Genomic DNA, 24,587 nt, shown 5'->3' with positions numbered 1-24,587 from the left:
GCCTCCATGTTGTGGTACTGGCTGGTCACTTTGAACACTCCCCCGACTTTGTCACAAACATCTAGAGAATGCTTCTACAGTTCTTCTGAGACAAGAGACTGTACTGGGTCGTCGCTGCGTTTCTGAGTCTCCCGCTTGTGGAGGGCGGTCAGGCGCTTGTTTGCCTTGACATCCAGGTGGTGACCTTCAGATTCTGCAGCAGTACCTTTACGTTAAGGCCCCTCCTAGATGATGTGCCCCTGGTGACACATTTCTTCCGCCAGGTGCACGTCCTGCACTATGACATGCAGCTCCTGTTCGTAGACCAGACCTGTCGTCACAATTCTTTGCAGGTGTTGTCCATCTTTTACCAGGACCTGCTCAGAGTCTGGAACATGGTCGCCTCGCGCCGCAGCCCTCCCCGGTCAGGAGTAGCGACTGTCATCAGGGAGCCACTGCTCAGGAAGCCGCACCTCCACTAAAACCACTTCTCTGAAATGGCCAAGCAAGTCATTCAGTTCAAGGGCAATTAGAAATGGGCAACAGAAATTGACCCTGATCGTGACATCCACATACCACAAAATAATTTTAAAATCGAACCAACTGGGATGTGAATTCTCGCTGTGTAACTGAGATTGCTGCCACTGACAATACATTGGGCGACCCTCCTGTCACCTCCATTGTCCAAGTCTTCCTGCCTCCCAATTCACTGTGCACAAAAAGTACATTTAATAATAAAATGTTCAACAAGTTTGTCTCTTATAGGCCAACCACAGAGCTCAACAATGAGCCCAACTACTCTCACAACAGAAAGTACCAAGACTCCCGTTACCACAGCTCTCACCGCTTCTAGCACTGCTAACTTTCACAAGTGAGTCCTGTAAAAACTGAACTCAGTATATTTGCTTCTGTAGTATTTGTACATGCTATCTGTATTCTTTGAAGGTGTAACAAGCCAAGTGGATAATGGGGATCCTGTAGATGTAATATATCTGGACTTCTGGAGGGCATTTGATAAGGTGACGAACAGAAGGTTAATGCACAAGGTTAGATCACATGGGATTGGGGTAATTTATTAGCTTGGATAGAAGACTGGCTGACGGACAGAAGACAGAGAGTTGGGATAAACCGGTCTTTTTCTGGATGGCAAGATGTAACTAGTGGGGTGCCACAGGGTTTGGTGCTTGTGCCCAAACTATTTACAATCTATATTGACGACTCGGATATACGGATAGAAGGTTCTATGGCCAAGTTTGCAGATGACACCTAAATAGGTGAGACAGTAAATTGCAATGAGGAAATAAGAACCTTAGAAATGGATATAGATGGGCAGCACGGTGGCACAGTGGATATCGCAGGTTTTGATGGTGTTGTTGAAGAACCCTTTGAAAGTTGCTGCATTGCATCCTCAACAGAGAGATGCAGTCTCACCAGAACACAGCTCATCTCTCCGCAATTCCTGTTTGAGATATTTTCCCTGTGTGTACAAAGCCCAAAGCCCCCTGGATGTGGGGCGCGATTCAGCGAGCACATTACGGATGCAACGGGTGAATTCCAGGAAAGGCTCGAATCGAGCTTCACACCGAGTGCTGGTCCAATCGCAAGTCACCCGACGCCCAGCGCGATCTGGACCACGCCCTCACTAGGCAGGATCCAGATAATGATATTTAAATGAGTAATTGGGCTTATTTAAATACCCGGTCGCCGTATTCACCCGTCGCCCAAGAGTCACCAGCCATGCCAGCGAGGCCTCAACTGGGCGTCGTTCAGCACAGGCTTACACAACCATGGACCAGGCGTGATGGCATCTCGGTGCTGTCTCGCAGGCCATCAGAGGGTGCCCCCCTTTCCCTGGTGGCCTGGGACTGGGCACTCCCCTGGCAGCTGGGCACCCTGGCAGTGGCAACCAAGTGTTAGCTTTTGGCTGCTGTTGAGTAAAGAGTCAAGAGTTCTGCTCCTTTCCCAAACACCTTTACTTTTCTTGAACACACTCTGTACAAAACTCTATCACCACACACCGCAAGTGCCACCTGCAAACCCTTCACATATCAGTGTCAATTATTGGATACTTAACATCAATTTGACATGTAATTGAAATGTCTCTTAACCCATTCCGAACACCAAGCACCCAGGCAGTGTCAATCTGGCATTGTCGGGGTGGCAGGTTTGCACTTCCAGTGTTCCCAGTCGGCACTGCCAAGAGGGCCTGAGGGGGCCGAAGGAAGGGTGGGGTGGTGAAAGGGGGGGGTCTTGAAAGGGGAGGGTGTAGAGATGGGGGCGGCCATTCAGAATCGCACTCTGATCTGTGACCTGCAGGCGAGCTCAGATCCCCAGCGCAGGAAACCTCTCCAAGTGTGGCCTCGATGGGGAGAACTTCTCCGAGGCCCACAAACATGGCTAGGTGCCATTGAATGGCCGTGTCATTCTCGGCACTGCGGCCGCTTAGAAACATCCCACCACACCCTCCTGAAAGCAGACTCAGAAATTATTGGGGTGAATTGTGCTCCTAATTACATGAATCCAGGAAGTAAGTCGGTTGACAAGAATTTAACCCATTTGCACTAAATTCCTATTTTAGCAGAAACATTTAATTTGCTTTTGAAAAACATTTGCAAATATAGCAGGAAAAATAATTTAGTAGGAACACATTAAATGTTCACGATCTAATCTTGGCACGGTATGGTTCCAAAGGCATAGAGTTTCCTTAAATGGCAGCAGAAAGAATAATAATAATAACAATCTTTATTTGTGTTACAAGTAGGCTTACATTAACACTGCAATGAAGTTACTGTGAAAAGCCCCTAGTCGCCACACTCCGGCGCCTGTTCGGGTACACTGAGGGAGAATTCAGAATGTCCAAATTACCTAACAGCACTTCTTTCGGGATTTGTGGGAGGAAACCGGAGCACCCGGAGGAAACCCACACAGACACAGGGAGAACGTGCAGACTTCGCACAGACAGTGACCCAAGCTGGGAATCGAACCCGGGACCCTGGCGATGTGAAGCCACAGTGCTAACCACTGTGCTACCGTGCTGCCCTTAGTTGCTTATTTCATGCCCCACTTAGAGCTACAGGTATAGCAGCATTAAAATGTATTTCTTATGTGTACTTGATCATGTTGAGACTGAGTGAACTTGGGAGGAATGTTGTGTGATTACATCAGTTCTGACTGTCTCATGCCCCATGTATCTGAATTGTATTTTGCAGCGAGGAACCGTGGGGTGTGATCCTGCCGGTGGTCTTGGTGCTCTTCATCCTACTGGTCATAGCTGCTGTCATTCTTTATGTAAAACTGAAGCAGCAGAAGAAAAACGGTACGTTCTGTCCGCAAGAGAATGTAAAAATCAGCAGCAGCAAATATATTTAACTATGAGAACAAATGAGCATTTATTTATGCAGCGCTGTCCAGGACCTCGGGGCATCCCTGAATCACTTAACAACCAATTAAATATTTTGAAGTTCAGTGACTGTCGCGACGTCGGATTGCATCTAATTTGAACAGCAAGATCCCAAAAATTGCAATGACCAGAGTCATTGATTAATGACGTGAATTGAGGGATAAATATTGGTCCAGACAGCAAGGAGAATTCCTCTGGTCTTCTTTGAGGTATTGAGAGCAGGGATGGGGGAAACTGGATTCTCCGCCGCCGGGATTCTCCATCGGCGGGATCCTCCACTTCGCCGGCAGCGCACTCACGCCCGCGGATTTCCGACGGCGTGGAAGCCCCATTGGCTGGCTGCCGGGTCGGAGGATACCGCTGCCGGCGGGCGTGGGTGCGGCGGGACGGAGAAACCGGCCCGGGAATTTTCATTCAGGAACACTCGGCTCATCCAAAAGGTCAAGGTTTTGCTACATTTCCTGACCATTCTGTGCTTCAATATTTGCAAAGAACTATTAAACACGCACTATTACATGTTTAAAAAAATGACGTCTAAAATAGCAAATACCAGCAGGTCAGGAACATAAAAGAAGAATTAAATTCTACATAGCTGATGTGATTTTTAAACAGTTTGAAGGTTTGATCAGCAGGAGCTAGAACTCAGTATGCTGTTAAAAACCAAGGGCCACCTCATTCAGCGAGGAGTAACTGTTTCAAGTGTTTTTACAGCAAGACAAGCAGAATAATATGTTGAAGTTCTTGTCAAACTTATAATTGATTTTCACCTGCAAGGACCTCAACAACGCGCCCTGTGGGGAAGCGGGGTATGTTAATAGCAGAAGTTGTCATCAGTTTCCCAGAATCATAGTGACAAATGCTGACAGATCATCAGCATTACTGCTGAATGTAATGAAGGAAATGAAAATTGCTTATTGTCACAAGTAGGCTTCAAATTAAGTTACTGTGAAAAGCCCCTAGTCGCCACATTTCGGCACCTGTTCGGGAGGCTGTTACGGGAATTGAACCGTGCTGCTGGCCTGCCTTGGTCTGCTTTCAAAGCCAGCGATTTAGCCCTGTGCTAAACAGCCCCTGCTCTGGTGATAATGCCATGTGCCAGGGTTTTCTGGATTACCCAGATGCACGGTAGCACAATAGTTAGCACTGTTGCTTCACAGTGCCAGAGACCCAGGTTCGATTTCCAGCTTGAGCCACTGTCTGTGCGGAGTCTGCACGTTCTCCCCGTGTCTGCGTGGGTTTACTCCAGGTGCTCCGGTTCCCTCCCACAGTCCAAAGATGTGCGGGTTAGGTGGATTGGTCATGCTAAATTGCCCCGTAGTGTCCAAAGGTTAGGTGGGGCTGCTGGGTTACGTGGATGGGGTGGAGGTGTGGGCTTACGTCAGGTGCTCTTTCAGGGGCCAGTGTAGACTCGATGGGCCGACTGGCCTCCTTCTGCACTGCAACTTCTATGATTCTATGATTTCAAAAGGAAGATTGGGTAGGGTGTAACGCTCATGGCCACATAAGTTTGTGCCCCGTCTTCTCCCATGTGATCCAATGCATGCAGGTTCAGGAGGAGGAAAGTCTGCTCCTTTGTGTCTTTCCAGGGCACTTGAGGTTTTGCAAGCAGTTTAGTAATGTCTTCAAATGGTCTAAATTATGAATCAAGTACATTAGAAACCCATGGATTCTGTTATACATGGAATATCTTGATGCGATAGGAAACTAACAAGGTCTATCTTTCAGAAGAATAAAATCTCCACGAAACCCACAATAACCTGGCTTCATGTATTTATCCATAAATCGTAGATCAAATATCGATTAAATAAATAAAGCCCAACAGGAATCTTTGCATGTTTGAACTCAATAAAGTTCTGATTATAAAATGATGTCTTGATCATAATTTTATTTTGCAGTCACGAACGAACAAAACCTTTCTGGTGTGGAAAATTCTGCGACAGCCTGTAAGGTGAGATGATTTCGCGTCAATGGTCACACCGTGACAGTAGACCCAAAGAGACAATTGCAAACTCAGGTTGGGTACATCCTTACATGATATTCTGACCACATGACACTCAATCACATGACTCTGATCACATAACGTTCAAAGAAAAGTGACAAATGCAAACATGACGGCATTTACTTAATAAAAGTTTGGTCACCTGTAGTTGTCCATGGGTTTGAACCAGGAACTGTCGTGCAGGGAAACTCTGAGGACCAAGAAGCCACTCATTAGCATGCGAAGAGAGGAAACATAGGACAGGCAAGGATAGAAATTGAGAATGATGGAGCAAATCAAAGGGGGGAAACCAGGTGGGAAGAGCTTTAATCCCACCATTAACCAGAAATGGCTTACTGGAATTGGGCTGGTAACCTGTAGTAAAGGTAGGAACACTCATCACCGTCTAGCCTAGCATTTGTTACCCATCCCTAATTTCCCTCGAGGAGGAGATGGTGAGTTGCCTTCTTGAACCACTGTAGTCCCATGTTGTGCTGCGAGGGAGTTCCAGGATTTTGAGCCAAAGACAGTGAAGGAATGAAGATATATTTCTAAATCAGGATGGTGTGCGTCTTGGAGGGGAGCTTGCTGACGGTGGTGTACCCCTGCAAATGCTGCTCTTCTACTTCTAGGTGGTAGACAGTGAAAGTTTGGTAGGTGCTGCTAAAGGAGCCTTGGTGAGATGCTGCACTGCATCATGAGGATGGTTCACACGGCTTCCACTGTGTGTTCCTGGTGAAGGGAGTGAATGCTCAAGATGGTGGAAGGGGTGCCAGTCAAGCGGGGCTGCTTTGTCCTGGATAATGTTCAGCTTCTTGAGTGTTGTTGGAGCTGCGCTCATCCAGGCAAGTGGGGAGTATTCCATCACACTCCTGACTTATGCCTTGTAGATGGTGGACAGGTTTGGGGAGTTAGGAGATGAGTTACTTGCCACAGAATTCCTGGTCTCTGACCTGCTCTTGTAGCTACAGTATGTATATGGCTTGTCCAATTCAGTTTCTGGCCAATGGTAAACCCAGGATATTGATAATCAATACATAATTGGTTTTGAAGGTGAAACACCACAATATCCAACTTAACCAGACATAATCCTCCAACCGACAGAAATTTACACTGAAACCATAGCTAGAATCCTCCTGGATTGCGAAAGCTGGGGTCACATTCCCCATTCGATGTCACTATCAACAGACCTTTTTATCATTGAATTTACAGTGCAGAAGGAGGCTATGCGGCCTATCGAGTCTCCACCGGCCTTTGGAAAAAGCACCCTACCGAAGCCCGCACCTCCACCCCATCCCTGTAACCCAGTATTGGACACGAAGGGCAATTTAGCATGGCCAATCCACCTAATCTGCACATCTTTGGACTGTGGGAGGAAAGCGGAGCACCCGGAGACACGGGGAGAACGTGCAGACTCTGCACAGACACTGGCCCAAGCCGAGAATCAAACCTGGGACCCTGGAGCTGTGAAGCAACTGTGCTAACCACTGTGCTACCGTGCTGCCCCATTTGTTCCCTCTTCCTATCTCCTTGGATTATGGTTCGGTCTCTGGTTCCCTGTCAAGGTGACAACGCTACTGGAATCCTCAATCAGAGCCAATCCGTACGCCGCATGTCAAAACTGGCTGGTGCAAATTCACCTGAAGCGAACCAAAAGATTATGAAGCGGGTAGTAATCTCGGCGCTTGGCACAGTTCACGCAGGACTGCCATGGCATCATGAATTGCCGAGGAGTCTCCTGGATTGCAGCACATGGCAGTGCCCAGTTGACCCAAGTTTTGGGGCCACAGAAAGGAGGGTTCCCCCACCCATCCCCAAGCCGACAGAGATCCAGGACTGGCCGGAAACAATCCGGGGTCGCCGGGCGGCTGGTGTGTTGGGAGTGAGAGATAGCGTGAGAACTGGACGTATGAGTTGTGGGGTGTGAGAGGTGGATACCATCATTGGTTGGTTAGGGCAGCCAAAGTCCAGGGAGGGAAGGCATATGGGGGGCTTGGGGGGGGGGGGGTGTGCCATGGGGAATAAGATCAGGGCAAGAGGATTGCAAGGGGTGTGGGTCTTACTAACTGTAGAATGTTTGGAATTCCTGAGACCATGAAAGACACAACATTATGCAAGATCCTTTTTCCGTTACTTTCTGACCTATCTTAGTTTTCCCCCCCATTCCGTGTTGTCTTGGTGATTCCCGAGCCTGCTCTGGCATGGCTGATCTTGGCTTTCATCTTCATTTTCCCGGCATTCCCCATGTCCCTTAATTCACTGAGTGACGAAAAATCTGTCATCCCCAGCCTTAAATTTATTCAACGATGGAGCGTCCACGACCCTCTGGGATGGAGAATTCCAAAGATTCGAAACCCTTTGAGGCAAGTAATTTCTCCTCGACTCAGTCCTAAATGATTGGCTGCTTAACCTGAAGCTGTGGCCCCATGCTTTCGATTCCCCGACCAGTGGGAACCAGCCTCTTGAGCGGCCACCTTACCAAACCCCTTCTGGGTTTTGTAGGTTCTCATAGATGAACACAGTTTACTCAGCCTCTCTTCACTGGATAGCCCCCTTCATTCCAGGTTCCAATTTGGTGAACCTTTGCTGTCCTGCCTCCGTATATCCTTTCTTGAGTATGGGGACCGAAACTGCAGACGGCATTCCAGATTCAGTCTCTCAAAACCCCTACAACTAGAGCGAAATGTCTTTACTCATTTACTCCAAACCTTGATCCTCCATGCAAGTTCCTCAACTTGAAAAATAATGATAGAACAGTCACAAGAACAATAGACAGCAACAGAACATTTGCAGCTCTAGTATTCATTAGTCATGATAGGAATCTGTGGTCAGACGTTAATGTCGTTCCCCATGGTGACTATGGTGATCGGGGGGGGGAAGGACAATCATGGGGAAGGACAATCATAATAATAATCGCTTTTCGTCACAAGTAGGCTTCAAATGAAGTTACTGTGAAAAGCCCCTAGTCGCCACATTCCGGCGCCTGTTTGGGGAGGTCAGTACGGGAATTGAACCAGCGCTGCTGGCCTTGTTCTGCATTGCAAGCCAGCTGTTTAGCCCACTATGCTAAACCAGCCCCCGGCCCTCACGGAGGGAGGTTGGCGGTTGGGGACTCCACCACCTTCCCATCTCCACCTCGATTAAGTCTGTGGCGCGAAGGCCTGAGAAGAGCCTTCCTGGCCCACGGCCACTGAGCGTCCTTGTTCAAAGACACTCAGTGCCTGATTGAAGGGTCAGCTGAGAATCACCCACCTACCCTTGCTGCCGATGCGACCACAGGTGGGGGTCTTACCAGCAGCTGGCACTACCTCCCCGGTGCGCTGCCTTTCAATAGAGCTGCCAGCATCTGAATGGCCAGAGGCTCTCGGTAGGTGGCACGTCTGCCCCCGGGGATCTTGATCCCAGGGAAGGCCTCCCACTGTCTGGCTAAGTGCCTGAATGACACTGAATACAGCAGCGTGCAGGACTCTTGCTGGGTCTCCAGCTGACAGGCGAGGCTCGCTTTTCCTCCATTAAATACCACTTGTCGGTTTGATTAACATTATGCATCATTGTGGTAACGGTTTTCCTTTGTCTCAGTTTCCTAAAGAGGTTAAAGAGGTGACGTACTCCATTGTGAACGTGGTTCCCAGGCCTGACTTGGAAAATACTTACCTCAATCTTCAGGATCTGAAAGCTCAAAGAACAGCCAAAAACCAAGATTCCTCGGAAACTGTTGAATATTCTGCACTCCATTTCGACTCAATATGAAGTGACCCAAAAAAAGGGATCCACGTTTGTGAATGGTCTGGACCACCCCAGCAGTGTGCCTTGAACCCGGCTACAAATGATCAATCTCCCGTTATAATGTTTCTCAAGATGAACTGATATTGTTTTCAAAGAAATATTTTTTGGCAGATTCACTCAGCGATCGTCAGGCTCCCTTTTTTATTGAGAGATTACACATTGACAATCAGAAATTCCCTCTTAAAAGGAGCATCCCTATTTTGGGTTTTGTTTGTAGAATGCTTCTCAGCTCATTTAAGGGGCTGCAGATATTCTGGCTCTTTTTTTGTTTTCGCCGCTGCAGTTTCCCTGTTCATTCTAACAATGCTTTATGTCCATTCTGACAGTCCTTCTATTTTTATGTTAAGCGTGGCACGTGGAAGGGCAGCACGGTGGGGCAGTGGTTAGCACTGGGACTACGGCGCTGAGGACCCGGGTTCGAATCCCGGCCCCGGGTCACTGTCCGTGCGGAGTTTGCACATTCTCCCCGTGTCTGCATGGGTTTCACCCCCACAACCCAAAAGATGTGCTGGTTAGGTGGACTGGCCACGCTAAATTGGGGACAAAAAATAATTGGGTACTCTAAATTTTTTAATAAAGTGTGGCACGTTAAGTGCAGTGGCCAGCAAAGAGAGAGAAGAGAAGAATGGGAAGTCTACATGAGACACACCATTTTATTATATGACATTTGATTGTCGGGAATGGTCTATTGCCTGTCTTGCTTCATTGATGTATATGTAAGCATGTATAATGGTGTACACACAATTTCGAATTCAAATATGTTAAAAATATTGGGCACAATTCAACGACTTGGTATTGGGGCGCGGCCATTGAATCTCACAAGAGGTCTCTCGTGAGATTTGCGACATTCGAAATGCCTCGCGAGATTTAAAGATATCTCGCACTACTTTATGATCTGGATCTCGCCCTCACTGGGCGTAACCCAGATCTGCATGCTTAAATGAGCCATTAGGCTCATTTGAATATGCATTTTTGGCATTCTCCTGGCCCCCCAGACCTAAAGAACTGGGAGACCTCACCAGGGCACTGTTTAGAACCGGTTTCCACAAATGTGGACCAGTTGTGATGGCACCTGCAAGTCTCCCAGGCTATGAAAGACCCCCAGGTGGCCGGGCACAGGGCACTCCCTCTGGCACCCAGGAACCTTGGCACCCTGGCAGTGCCACCTGTTCACCCTGGCAGTGCCACCCTAGCACTGCCAGGGTGTCATGGTGGCACTGCCAGCCTGGCATGGGAACTGCCAGAGTGGCAGCATCAGGGTGCCAGGTGCCAGGTTGGCACAGCCAGGGAGGGGGGGGGATCCTTAACAGTGTAGTATCTGGCCAGTGTGGTATCGGCTGGAGAGGGAACCAGGAGTGAACTGCTTGCCCCATGTACATATTGTTGTAAATAGCGATACTTTCTGTTTGACGCTTCAAACACGTGCTGGATTCTTCGTGGCCCTCACAAAATAAGCAATGCATTATTTTGGTGCTAAGTATGTGAGAATCAATACATTTTTTTTTAAGCTTACAAACGCTTGCTGCTGAAATTATTTAATTTGGAATCCACGCTCTTGAGGGTCAGAAAGCAGATGCTCGTACGCGCAGGCATACTGGGCGGGATTCTCTGATCCTGAGGCTTAGTGTTGACGCCGTCGTAAATGGTGTTGCGTTTCTCGACTGCGTCAACATGGCCTCAGGAGCAGTGATTCTGACCCCTACAGGGGGCCAGCATGGCACTGGAGTGACCCACGCCGCTCCAGCTGCCAATCCCAGCGTCAGATGGGTGGCACGGGTCGGCGCATGCGCAGTGGGACTGGCGCCAATGCGTGCATGCGCAGTGGCTCCCTTCTCCGCACCGGCCCCGACGCAACATGGCGTAGGGCGACTGGGGCTGCCGCGGAACAAAAGAGGCCCAAGCCTGAGAGGCTGGCCTGCCAATCGTAGACCTCGATTGTGGGCCAGGCCACAGCGGAGGCCCCCCCCACAGGGTCGTACCCCCCTACCCCCACACCAGGCCACCCCCGGGTACATCCACGCCAAGGTCCCGCCGGGTAACAGCAGGTGTGAACGGCTCCGGCGGGACTTGCCCTTTATTGCGTGACCGAGAATCGCCGGGGGGAGGGGCCCCGTAGGTGGGACCTGCGCCAGTCCCGGCAATTCTCCAGCCCAGGCCCGGGGTGAGAGAATCCCGCCCACTGATCATGGACAGTAAAGAAGTGAACACATACATTCTGTACATGACAATTGGTTCAACTTTGGATAAATATCTCATCAAAAATATATTACTGCTCTTTCAAGCTGGCCACGGAGGAAGGAAAGGTCATGGTAACTTCAAACAAGATTAGCGAGATGTTCATTTTAACATCTCCTTAAACATTATACATTATTCCTGGGGCTAAAATAAAGGACGGGCCTTTGTGTGGCAAGACTGCCAATAGAACTCTGAAACTATCTGTCAAGTCCTGCACAGCAGGAGTGCAGGAGGAATACAAAGAACAAAGAACAATACAGCACAGGAACAGGCCCTTCGGCCCTCCAAGCCTGTACCAGTCATGATACCAACCTTGGCCAAAACCCCCAGCACTTCCTTGTGCCGTATCCCTCTATACCCATCCTATCCATGTGTTTGTCAAGATGCCTTTTGAACGCCGTTAATGTATCTGCTTCCACAGCCTCCCCTGGCAACGCGTTCCAGGCACTCACCACCCTCTGCGTAAAAAACATGCCTCGCACGTCTCCTCTAAGCTTTGCCCCACAGTCCTTAAACCTATGCCCCCTGGTTACTGACCCCTCCACCCTGGGAAAGAGTGCCTTCCCATTCATTCTATCCATGCCTCTCATAATCTTGTAGACCTCTATCAGGTCCTCCGTCGTTGTAATGAAAACAGTCCGAGTCTATTCAGCCTCTCCACATAGCTAACACCCTCCAGGCCAGGCAACATCCTGATAAACCTCCTCTGCACCTTCTCCAAAGCCTCCACATCCTTCTGGTAGTGTGGTGACCAGAATTGTGTGCAATATTCCAAGTGTGGCATTACCAAGGTTCTATACAACGGTAGCATGATTTGCCGGTTTTCATACTCGATTCCCCATCCAATGAAGACAAGCATTCCATATGTTTTCTTGACTACCTTGCCCACTTGTGTTTCCAATTTCATAAATATGTGGATCTGCACGCCCAGATCTCTCCGACTTTCTTTATTCCGAAGAGTTTTGCCATTTACGGGATATTTCCCCTCTATGTTAGACCGATCAAAATGCATTACCTCACGTTTTCATCAGAACATTAGAACATTACAGCGCAGTACAGGCCCTTCGGCCCTCGATGTTGCGCCGGCCTGTGAAACCAATCTAAAGCCCATCTACACTATTGCATTATCATCAATATGTTTATCCAATGACCATTTAAATGCCCTTAATGTTGACGAGTCCACTACTGTTGCAGGCAGGGCATTCCGCGACCTTACTACTCTCTGAGTAAAGAACCTACCTCTGACATCTGTCCTATATCTATCTCCGCTCAATTTAAAGCTATATCCCCTCGTGCTAGCCGTCACCATCCGAGGAAAAAGGCTCTCACTGTCCACCCTATCTAATCCTCTGATCATCTTGTATGCCTCTATTAAGTCACCTCTTAACTTTCTTCTCTCTAACGAAAACAGCCTCAAGTCCCTCAGCCTTTCCTCATAAGATCGTCTCTCCATACCAGGCAACATTCTGGTAAATCTCCTCTGCACCCTTTCCAATGCTTCCACATCCTTCCTATAATGCGGCGACCAGAACTGCACGCAATACTCCAAATGCGGCCACACCAGAGTTTTGTTGGGATTAAACGCTATTTGCCATTTCTCTGCCCAAGTCTCCAACCTATCTATGTCCTGCTGTATTCTCTGACAAGCCTCAACACTATCTGCCACTCCACCAACCTTGGTGTCATCCGGCAACTTACTAATCAGACCAGCTACATTTTCCTCCAAATTGTTTATATATACTACAAACAACAGAGGCCCCAGCAGCGATCCCTGTGGAACACCACTAGTCACAACCTTCCAGTCAGAAAAATACCCTTCTACTGCCACCCTCTGCCTTCTTTGGCCGAGCCAGAACAAAGAACAAAAACAGAACAAAGAACAATATAGCCTGTGCCGATCACGTGTCCTATCTAGACCAACCACCCAAATCCTTCTATACCCCGTCTGTTCATGTGCCAATCCAGATAAGCCTGAAAGGTCACTAACGTTCTGCATCCATCATACCACCTCACCTCAGATCCCGTGTGACTTCAACTTTTGTACCAGTCTGCCATGAGACACCTTGTCAAAGACTTTACTGAAATCCATGTAAACAACATCCACCGCCCTCCCCTCATAATCATCTTTGTCACCTCTTCAAAAAACTCGATCAAGTTAGTGAGGCATAATCTCCCCTTCACAAAACATGCTGTCTATCGCTAATGAGTCCATTTGTTTCCAAATGGGTATAAATCCTGTCCCTGAGAATTCTCTCCAATAATTTACCTACACCTGACGTGAAGCTCACCGGCCTACAGTTTCCAGGATGATCCCTGCTACCTTTCTGAAACAGCGGTACCACATTAGCTATTCTCAAGTCCTTTGGGATCTCATCTGTAGCCAATGAGGATACAAAAATGTCAGTCAAGGCCCCAGCAATTTCCTCCCTTGCTTCCCTCAGTATTCTGGGGTAAATCCCATCTGACCCAGGAGATATATCTACTTTAATGTCTTTTAAAACACCCAATAATACCTTCTCCTTTTTGGTGTCAACATGACCCAGACTATCCACACACCCTACCCAAGAGTCATCTTCCACAAAGGCCTTTTCTATGGTGAACATTGATGCAAAGTATTCATTTAGTACCTCGCCCATTTCCTCTGGCTCAACACATAGATTCCCCCCCACTGTTCTTAAGTGGTCCAGTCCTTTCCCTGTCTTTTTACATATGAATAAAAAGCTTAATCCTACTTGCCAAGGGATTTTCATGACCCATTCTGGCCCTCCTAATTTCCTTCTTCAGTACCTTCCTACTTTCTTTCTGCTCCTCAAGGGTTTCGACGGTCCCTCCCTTCTAGACGGTACAAAAGTCTCCTTTTTCTTTTTCACGAAGTTCACAATATCCCTCGTTATCCAAGGCTCCCTGAACTTCCCATACTTATCCTTCGTTCTCTCAGGAACGTGACTTTCCTGAATCCTAATCAACTGTCACTTGAAAGATTCTCACATGTCAGATGTTGATTTACCCTCCAACAAGAGTTAGGTAAAGGGATGGCAATGGTTAGGCAATGGCAAACATTCAAGGAACGCGTGGGGGAACTGCAGCAACTGTTCATTCCTGTCTGGAACAAACCAAAGGGGGTAAGAGGGCCAATCCATGGCTTACACAGGAAATTAGAAATAGTATCCGATCCAAGGAAGAAGCATACAGACTGACCAAGAAAAATAATAGGTCTGAGGACTGGGAGAAGTTTAGAATTCAGCAAAGAAGAACCAAGGGATTGATTAAGAAGGGGAAAATACAGTACGAAAGTAAGCTTGCAGGGAACATAAAGACTGACACTAAGAGTTTCTATAGATATGTGAAGAGAAAGAGATTGGTAAAGACAAATGTAGGCCCCCTACAGACAGAAACAGGAGAATGCATAATAAGGGACAAGGAAATGGCTGAGCAATTGAATACATACTTTGGTTCTGTCTTCACAAAAGAGGACACAAATCTGAGGCCAGAAATGTTGGAGAATGAAAGGTTTAGTGAGGGAGATCAACATTAGTAGAGAAATGGCGCTGGGAAAATTGCTGGGATTGAAGGCAGATAAATCCCCAGGGCCTGAGAATCTGCATCCCAGAGTGCTTAAGGAACTGGCTTTGGAAATAATGGATGCATTGGTGGTCATCTTCCGGGATTCTATAGACTCTGGAACTGTCCCTGCAGATTGAAGGGTAGCTAATGTCACTTCAATATTCAAAAAGGGAGGTAGAGGGAATTATAGACCAATAAGCCTAACAGCGGTAATTGGGAAAATTCTTTAATCCATTATCAAGGACTTTATAGCGGAACATTTAGAAATCAGTGGCAGGATCAGTCAGAGTCAGCATGGATTTATGAAGGGGAAATCATGCTTGACAAATCTGTTGGAATTCTTTGAAGATGTAACTCGTACAGTTGACAAGGTGGAGCCAGTCGATGCGGTAATTTGGACTTTCAGAAGGCATTTGACAAAGTCCCGCATAAGAGATTATTGTGCAAGATTAAAGCACATGGGATTGAGGGAAGTGTATTGAGGTGGATAGAAAACTGGTTGGCAGAGAGGAAACAAAGAGTAGGAATTAATGGGCCCTTTTCAAATTGGCAGGCAGTAACTAGTAGAGTTCTACAGGGATCGATGCTGGGACCCCAGCTATTCACAATATAGATTAATGATTTGGATGAGGGAGCAAAATGTAACATCTTGAAGTTTGCAGATGATAACAAGTTGGGTGGGAGGGTGAATTGTGACGAGGATGCAGAGATCCTACAGCATGATCTGGACAGGTTGGGCGAGTGGGCAAATCAATGGCAGATGCAGTATAATTTGGATAAGTGTGAGGTTATTCACTTTGGAAGCAAAAACAGGAAGGCAGATTACTGTAAATTGGGAGAGGGGAGTGTGCAGCGGGACCTGGGTGTCCTTGTGCACTAGTCGCTGAAGGTAAGCATGCAGGTGCAGCAGGCGGTAAAGAAGGCTAATGGTATGTTGGCCTTCATTGCGAGAGGTTTCAAATACAGGAGCAGGGATGTGTTGTTGCAATTATACAGGGCCTTGGTGAGGCCACACCTAGAGTATTGTGTGCAGTTTTGGTCTCCTTTTCTGAGGAAGGATGTTCTTGCTATAGAGGGAGTGCAGCGAAGGTTTACCAGACTGATTCCAGGGATGGTGGCACTGTCCTGTGAGGAAAGATTGATTAGGGGGTTAAGATTGTTCTTGCTGGAGTTCAGAAGAATGAGGGGGGATCTCATAGAGATTATAAAATTCTAACAGGACTGGACAGGGTAGATGCAGGGAAGGTGTTCCCAATGACGAGTGTGTCCAGAACCAGGGGTCACAGTCTGAGGATTCAGGGTAAACCATTTCAGACAGAGATAAGGAGACATTTCTTCACCCAAAGAGTGGTGAACCTGTGGAATTCATTACCACAGGAAGTAGTTGATGCTAAAACATTGAATATATTCAAGAGGCGGCTAGATATAGCACTTGGGGTGAATGGGATCAAAGGCTGTGGGGCGAAAGCAGGATTAGGCTATTGAGTTGGAAGATCAGCTATGATTGTGATAAAAGAACCTCATCCTGCTCCAATCTTCTATGTATCTATAACAGCAGCACCCAATCCAAATTCTTCAATTCCTGTCTAATGTTATCATAATTGGCACCGTAACCCTACCCTCATCCCTGTCCAGAATTACCCTAAAACCTATGGAATTGTGGTCACTGCTCCAAAAGTGTTCCCCTACTGAAACCTCACCCACCTGTCCAGGCTCATTCCCCAATACTAGGTGCAGTACTGCCCCTTCCCAAATTAGATTATCTACATATTGCATTAGGAATCCTTCCTGGATACACCTTACACACTCTGCCCTATCCAAGCCCCTAGCACTAAGCGAGTCCCAGTCAATATAGGGGAAGTTAAAATCCCCAACCACAACAACCCTGTTACTTTTGCACCTATCCAAAATCTCTCTACCTATCTGCTCCTCTATCTCTCGCTGGCAGTTGGGGGGGGGGGGGGGGGGGGGGCTGTAATAAACCCACAACATTGCGATTGCCCCCTTCCTGTTCCTAACCAGCTCTACCCAGATTGCCTCATTGTATGAGCCCTCCTAGGTGTCCTCCCGCAGTACGGCTATAATATTTTCCTTAACCAGCAATGCTACTCCCCCACTCCTGGAGAAGGTTTACCAGACTGATCCCAGGGATGGTGGGACTGTCATATGAGGAGAGATTGACTAGGTTAGGATTGTTCTTGCTGGAGTTCAGAAGGATGAGAGGGGATCTCATAGTGACTTATAAAATTCTAACAGGACTAGACAGGGTTGATGCAGGGAAGATGTTACCCTTCATAATGGTGGGCTTGTCTAAGTTAAGGAATAATTTTTCTTGTCCCAAAATCATCCAATAGAGTTTGCAATGGGCTTCATAGAATCATATAATTGTACCATTGAATACAAACTAATGAAGCTTAGTGAAGTTCAAAAGCTATCTATTTATTTAACATCAAGCAGGGCATTAGCAAAACAAATATACATTAGTATTCGTACATTTGTGTGACAGCCCAGACCATTGATCAAATATTACTGTCTGATCAATGACCACTAAAGCGAGGTTGTAGTCCAACTGAAGGCTTTAATAAGCTAGATGTCTCCCCCAGCAGATTGGGTACAGAATGAAGGCTGCTGGGGCGGCACGAGCTCTTATACCCTGCCTAGCAGGCCAGAGCTACCCTACAGTTTGACCAATGGGAAACATACAATATCTACCAATGGTGTTCCAGCATTACCAGGTACCGTAATACCTCTACAGAGACTACCACACTGTCTTGGTTTCTATTGATGTACAAATAGCAATCTAGGCCTGAGGTAAGGAATTCCAAACATTCACCACTCTTTGAGAGAATACATTTTTCCTCAAACTCGTCTTCAATGAGCAGCCCCTTATTCTACGCCCTCTGGTCCTACACTCTCTCAAGAGTGGACACAGCCTCCCAATATTTACCCTGTCGAAACCCCTGAGAATCTTATATGTTTCAATCATGTTGGAGCGTGTTTACTTAATTTTAATTCTAAATTGCTCAATCCTTATTGACACACAGAAAAAACCTGAACAAGACTGCTTTGCGCATTGAGGAATTCGGTAGATTAAACATTTACCAAGATCCGTGCAATAAGCAAACAACATGGTTTACTAATTTCGAAATGAAGCAAAATGCTGGACATCTTAAAAGCACCAGAGAATCTGTGGAGAACCAATGGTCAATATTTAGATAAACTATTAAATATGAATATAACAAACAAAGTGGGAAACATTCAATTTGCAGAGGTCAAGAAGGAGAGCTCCACAGTAGGATGGGATGTGTCAATGCTGATGTCACGATGGATGTATCTCCAATACAGAAACATGCTCCAAGGCAGCACGGTAGCACAGTGGTTAGCACAGTTGCTTCACAGCTCCATGGTCCTGTCATAATATACACCAGTATATCATGGTGCAGACACACACACTGATGGACACACAGCGGGACCAATCAACACACACAACACCGCAGCCAATCACCAGTTAGAGCACACTCACTGTATAGACAGGGGGCATCAGAGTTCCAGCTCATTCGAGCTGCAGCCTCTTAGAAGGACAGAGCTTACAGCTTACAGCACAGATCTTCACCATGTGCTGAGTGCATAGACTGGTTAGAACAGGCATAGGTCTTTAGTTTAATCTAACATCGTGTTAACCCACAGTGAAAGTATGTTCCACAGTTTCTAACTTAATAAAATAGTGTTGTACTATTTTTAGTGTTGCACTATTTTATGTGTTGGTGGCTTGTATATGTTCCACGGATCCAGAGCACCCAACACATCATGGTACCAGTAGTTGAGGGATGTTAGAACTTCTTAGACCCACCTGCAAGTGATCTGCCTTCCACCAGCATACCGTCATCCTGCAAAATGGACAGCGTCCGCCCGCCGCCGCCGCTCCGCATCACCGGTAACCTAGGTGCCAACTGGAAGATATTCAAACAACGCTTCCAGCTCTACCTTGAAGCCACAGACTGGGAGGATGCCTCGGACACCAGGAAGATCGCTCTCTTCCTATCCACGGCCGGGAAACATGCCATCCACATTTTCAATTCTCTCACCTTTGCGGATGATGAAGATAAAACAAAGTTCAAGACGGTTCTCCTCAAGTTTGACAGTCACTGCAGCATAGAGGTGAATGAAAGCTTCGAGCGCCACGTGTTCCAACAGCGTTTGCAGGTTAAGGATGAACCTTTCCAGTCCTTTCTCACTCACCTCCACATCCTTGCGCAGTCCTGTAGCTACGGGCCCACCTCCGACTCCATGATACGCGACCAGATCGTTTTCGGTGTTCAGTCGGACCCCCTACGGCAGCAGCTCCTCAAGGTAAAGCAGCTCACCCTAGCGACCGCCATCGAGACCTGCGTGCTACACGAAAACGCCACTAGTCGGTATTCCCACATCCAAACGGCAGAAACGGCGCGGCAAGGTCCCCACGAGGCAGAACGGGTCCAAGCAATCGGGCAACTCCAGGGCCTCAGCCTGGATGAGGGCGGCTATTTTGCGCGCTTTCCGCGGACTCCCGCGCTTGTGCGCACCAAACAAGGGGACGGCTACGTCAACGAACGTAATGCGCAGGCGCGCATCACGTACGACCACACCGCACATGCGCGGTGGAGCAGCAAACATACTGGCGCTACGACGTGCGGCAACTGTGGCTCCGCCCATTTAAAGCAGCAATGCCCTGCCAAATCCTGACAATGCCTGAGATGTGGCAAACTTGGCCACTATGCTGCTGTATGCAGAGCAGCTCAGCCTGCCAACTCATATCGCTTCAGCCAGCCTCGCAGGAATTCCCGGGCCATTCAACCCACGGTCACCGAGTCCGATGCGGACCTACTACCCAACATTGACACCGAGGACCCGAAGGCGCCTTTTCGAATCGGTATCGTTACAAAAAACAGGGTATCCCCGAAGCAAAAAATCCAGCCTCTATCGGTACACAGCATCGATCCAGACGATGAGTGGTGTGCCACCCTGACGGTCAACCAGTCCCAAATACGATTCCGCCTGGACACTGGTGCCTCCGCCAATCTCATTCCGTGGTCTAACCTCCAAAGCCTTTGTGTCAAACCAGCCATCCTTCCATCAGCCTGCCAGCTATTAGATTATAATGGCAATGCCATTGCTGCCAGCGGCTCGTGCCAACTTGAAGTGACGCACAGGTCACGCAAAGCCATCCTTCCCGTTGAAATCATGGTCTCCTCGAAAGCCTCCCTGCTTGGCGCGCAGGCATGCAAGCTGTTGAACCTAGTGCAGAGAGTTCACTGTCTCTCTCCTGCTGACACGTCTGCCTTTCAGGACGCCGACTTCAGGGCGCAACTCGACACCATCATCAACCAGCACCACGACGTCTTCGAGGGCATGGGCACTCTCCCATACACCTACAAGATCTTATTAAAACAGAATGCCACGCCTGTGGTGCACGCACCTCGGAGGGTCCCAGCACCCCTTAAGGACCGCCTCAAGCAGCAGCGCAGGACCTCCAGAACCAAGGAATGATTTCCAAAGTCACGGAACCAACCGACTGGGTCAGTTCCATGGTATGTGTAAAAAAGCCTTCCGGCGAATTGAGAATTTGCAGTCATCCCAAGGATCTAAATCGCAATATCATCAAGGAGCATTATCCAATTCCCAAGCGTGAAGAGCTCACATGTGAGATGGCTCACGCCAATCTCTTCACCAAACTCGACGCCTCAAAAGGATTCTGGCAAATCCAGCTCGACAAATCCAGTAGGAAACTTTGCACATTTAGTACCCCCTTTGGCAGATATTGTTACAACAGGATGCCGTTTGGGATTATATCTGCTTCAGACGTGTTCCATAGGATTATGGAACAAATGATGGAAGGCATTGACGGTGTTCACGTCTATGTCGACTGCGATCCCCGCAGGATCATGTTAGTCGCCTCCAGCGCATATTCAAACGTATACGTGAGCAGGGCCTCCGCCTCAACAGGGCCAAATGTTCTTTTGGAAAGATGGAACTCAAGTTCCTCGGGGACAACATCTCCCAGTTGGGTGTGCAGCCGGATGCGGACAAGGTAGCTGCTATAAAGGGGCAGCACGGTAGCATTGTGGTTAGCACAATTCCTTCACAGCTCCAGGGTTCCAGGTTCGATTTCGGCTTGGGTCACTGTCTGTGTGGAGTCTGCACATCCTCCCCGTGTGTGCGTGGGTTTCCTCCGGGTGCTCCGGTTTCCTCCCACAGTCCAAAGATGTGCAGGTTAGGTGGATTGGCCATGATAAATTGCCCTTAGTGTCCAAAATTGCCCTTAATGTTGGGTGAGGTTACTGGGTTATGGGGGTAGAATGGAGGTGCTCTTTCCAAGAGCTGGTGCAGACTCGATGGGCCGAATGGCCTCCTTCGGCACTGTAAATTCTATGATCACAGCTATGAAAACACCAGAGGACAAGAAGGCGGTCCTCCGATTTCTGGGCATGGTCATTTTTTTAGGGAAATTTCTCCCTAACCTCGCCTCTCATACCACGGCTCTCAGGAACCTGGTCAGGATGACGACAGACTTCCAATGGCTCCCTGCCCATGAGCGCGAATGGAGAGAACTCAAAACAAAACTGACCATGGCCCCGGTCTTAGCTTTCTTTGATCCAGCAAAGGAGACCAAAATTTCGACCGATGCCAGTCAATCCGGCATTGGGGCAGTGCTCCTTCAACGTGATGAGGCCTCATCATGGGCCCCCGTTGCATACACGTCACGTGCCATGACCCCCACGGAGCAGCGCTATGCGCAGATAGAAAAGGAGTGCCTGGACCTTCTGACCGGTGTGGTTAAGTTTCACGATTATGTCTACGGACTTCCTCAATTCACCGTCGAGACCGACCATCGCCCACTGGTCAATATAATACAGAAAGACTTGAACGACATGACGCCTCGCCTCCAGCGTATTCTTCTCAAGCTCCGGAGATATGACTTCCAGTTGGTATACACCCCAGGCAAAGACCTCATCATTGCCAACGCTCTCTCCAGGGCAGTCAACACTCCATGTGACCCAGCGGGATTTGTCTGCCAGGTTGACGCCCATGTGGCATTCGCGGCCTCCAATCTACCTGCCACGGATGAACGCCTCGTCCAAATTCGCTGCGAGACGGCGGCTGACCCTTTGCTACAGCGTGTCAAGCGCCACCTAACAGACGGGTGGCTCAAGGGCCAATGCCCTCAGTTCTATAATGTCAGAGATGATCTGACGGTAGTAGATGGGGTTCTTCTAAAACTGGACCGCGTTGTCATCCCGCATAACATGCGCCAGCTTGTCCTGGAACAACAACACGAGGGCCACCTTGGCGTGGAAAAGTGCCGCCGATGGGTCCGAGAGGCAGTGTACTGGCCCGGCATTAATGAGGACATAGCCAACACAGTGCTCAACTGCCCCACTTGTCAGCACTTCCAGCCGGTCCAACCACGTGAGACCCTGCAGCCCCATGAGTTGGTCACGTCACCATGGACCAAGGTGGGCATCGACCTGTTCCACGTGCTGGGTAGAGACTATGTCCTGATCATGGACTACTTTTCGAATTACCCGGAGGTGATACGGTTGCACAACATCACCTCGTCTGCAGTCATTCGTGCCTGTAGAGAAACCTTTGCTCGACACGGCATCCCGCTCACGGTTATAACAAAAGAACAAAGAACAAAGAAATGTACAGCACAGGAACAGGCCCTTCGGCCCTCCAAGCCCGTGCCGACCATACTGCCCGACTAAACTACAATCTTCTACACTTCCTGGGTCCGTATCCTTCTATTCCCATCCTATTCATATATTTGTCAAGATGCCCCTTAAATGTCCCTATCGTCCCTGCTTCCACTACCTCCTCCGGTAGCGAGTTCCAGGTACCCACTACCCTCTGCGTAAAAAACTTGCCTCGTACATCTACTCTAAACCTTGCCCCTCTCACCTTAAACCTATGCCCCCTAGTAATTGACCCCTCTACCCTGGGGAAAAGCCTCTGACTATCCACTCTGTCTATGCCCCTCATAATTTTGTATACCTCTATCAGGTCGCCCCTCAACCTCCTTCGTTCCAGTGAGAACAAACCGAGTTTATTCAACCGCTCCTCATAGCTTATGCCCTCCATACCAGGCAACATTCTGGTAAATCTCTTCTGCACCCTCTCTAAAGCCTCCACATCCTTCTGGTAGTGTGGCGACCAGAATTGAACACTATACTCCAAGTGTGGCCTAAGTTATGTCGGACAATGGCCCTTGCTTCGCCAGCCAGGAATGGTCCAACTTTGCCAGGCGGTACAATTTTGCCCATGTGACATCCAGTCACCCCCAATCCAACGGCAAAGTGGAGAAGGGAGTACATATCATCAAACGGCTCCTCTGCAAGGCTGGCGATGCTGGGTCCCATTTCTACCTTGCCTTGCTGGCCTATCGCTCCGCCCCACTGTCCACTGGCCTGTCGCTAGCCCAGTTGCTTATGGGCCCTACCCTGTGAACGACGGTGCCGTCCATTCATGTCCAAGACCTCGACCACGTTCCGGGATTTGCTGGATGCAGCTGTCTCGTGCACAGCACAAGGCGGCTCATGACTCCCGTGCAGCTGCTCTGGCTCCAGATGACAACATCCGCATCCATCTTCTGGATGGTGGCTGGTCTGCAACCGCTGTTGTCCTTCGGCAGGTAGCCCCCAGCTCGTTCCTGGTTCGTCTACCGGATGACTCCATTCTACGACTCAATCGACGTGTCCTTCGTCTCGTTCCACGCTCGCTAAGTGGTCCTCCACTGTTGCCTTGCCCTCCTGCTGACCTTGATGAATGTGATATAAAATAATTGTTTTAGAGATATTAGTTACTGTAATGTAGATAGGCCGGTCTGATTTTATTAGTTCACAGACAAAGGATTTCAGAACGCATGGCAAAGTGAGGAGGAGGGGTGTCCAGCTACGGAGGGGAAAAGGATGCTGGGTAATAGGGTGCCAGAGGAAGGGATTGGAAGTGAGCCAATTAGGATGTATGGCCAGGTCAGGAGGGGTATAGGATGACCTATGGGAATCGTGTAAGTGAAACTTGATGCCATTTGAAAGTATCAGTAGAGACTTCTTTGTTCTACAGACTCTCTCGATTCCGGAGGTGCAGAAAGCAGGATGTGTTCTGTACCGCTGTGAACTGAGACAGACTTGCAAGTCAAATAAAATAACTAATGCTATACCTGCAAATCCATCTCTACTTTTATTGAGGCCAGTCTGATGGGTAAAGAAATTTAAGATTTGTCAACCCTGCCACAGACTATGCAGAGCTCCCTGTCACTCTGCATCCCCTTGACTCTGACGCAGTCCAGCCCGCTCCTGAACCGGCGGCTCTCGACCCACCCTTGAGGCGGTCAACCAGAATTTGTTGTGTTGCTGACTTTCTCCTTGGTTCAATTGCTCTGTTTTATTACCTTTGCTCTCGAGTCGCCAGGTATCTTTATGATACCGCCACGAGGTTCAAGTCCGAGTAATGATCAATAACCCAATACACCGATTAGTAAGATTCAAATCAAAGCATATTTATTATACACAGTAATCGCTACTCATGCACAAATTCTACGTCTAAGCCACTTCTACAACTAACAGGCCTATACTTAACTTAGGACTGGCCCACCAGGTCAGGGGAACA

The 24,587-nt window shown here is 48.4% G+C and overlaps 1 protein-coding gene across 1 annotated transcript in view; it reads left to right on the top strand.

The window, feature by feature from the left end:
* Window positions 1–10,653, top strand: part of LOC140394557 (polymeric immunoglobulin receptor-like) — a 49,513-nt gene extending 38,860 nt beyond the window's left edge. Inside the window, exons 7-10 of the mRNA XM_072481916.1 lie at window positions 745–850; window positions 3,189–3,295; window positions 5,275–5,327; window positions 8,937–10,653. Of these exons, the coding sequence (XP_072338017.1) occupies window positions 745–850; window positions 3,189–3,295; window positions 5,275–5,327; window positions 8,937–9,107 (437 nt within the window). The 3' untranslated portion in view covers window positions 9,108–10,653. The remainder of the gene's footprint in view (window positions 1–744; window positions 851–3,188; window positions 3,296–5,274; window positions 5,328–8,936) is intronic.
* Window positions 10,654–24,587: the final 13,934 nt, after the last annotated feature.

This window comes from Scyliorhinus torazame, chromosome 17 (genome assembly GCF_047496885.1).
Source record: "Scyliorhinus torazame isolate Kashiwa2021f chromosome 17, sScyTor2.1, whole genome shotgun sequence".
In the NCBI taxonomy this organism is placed as follows: Eukaryota; Metazoa; Chordata; class Chondrichthyes; order Carcharhiniformes; family Scyliorhinidae; genus Scyliorhinus; species Scyliorhinus torazame.
This window is presented reverse-complemented; position numbering and strand designations above follow the sequence as displayed.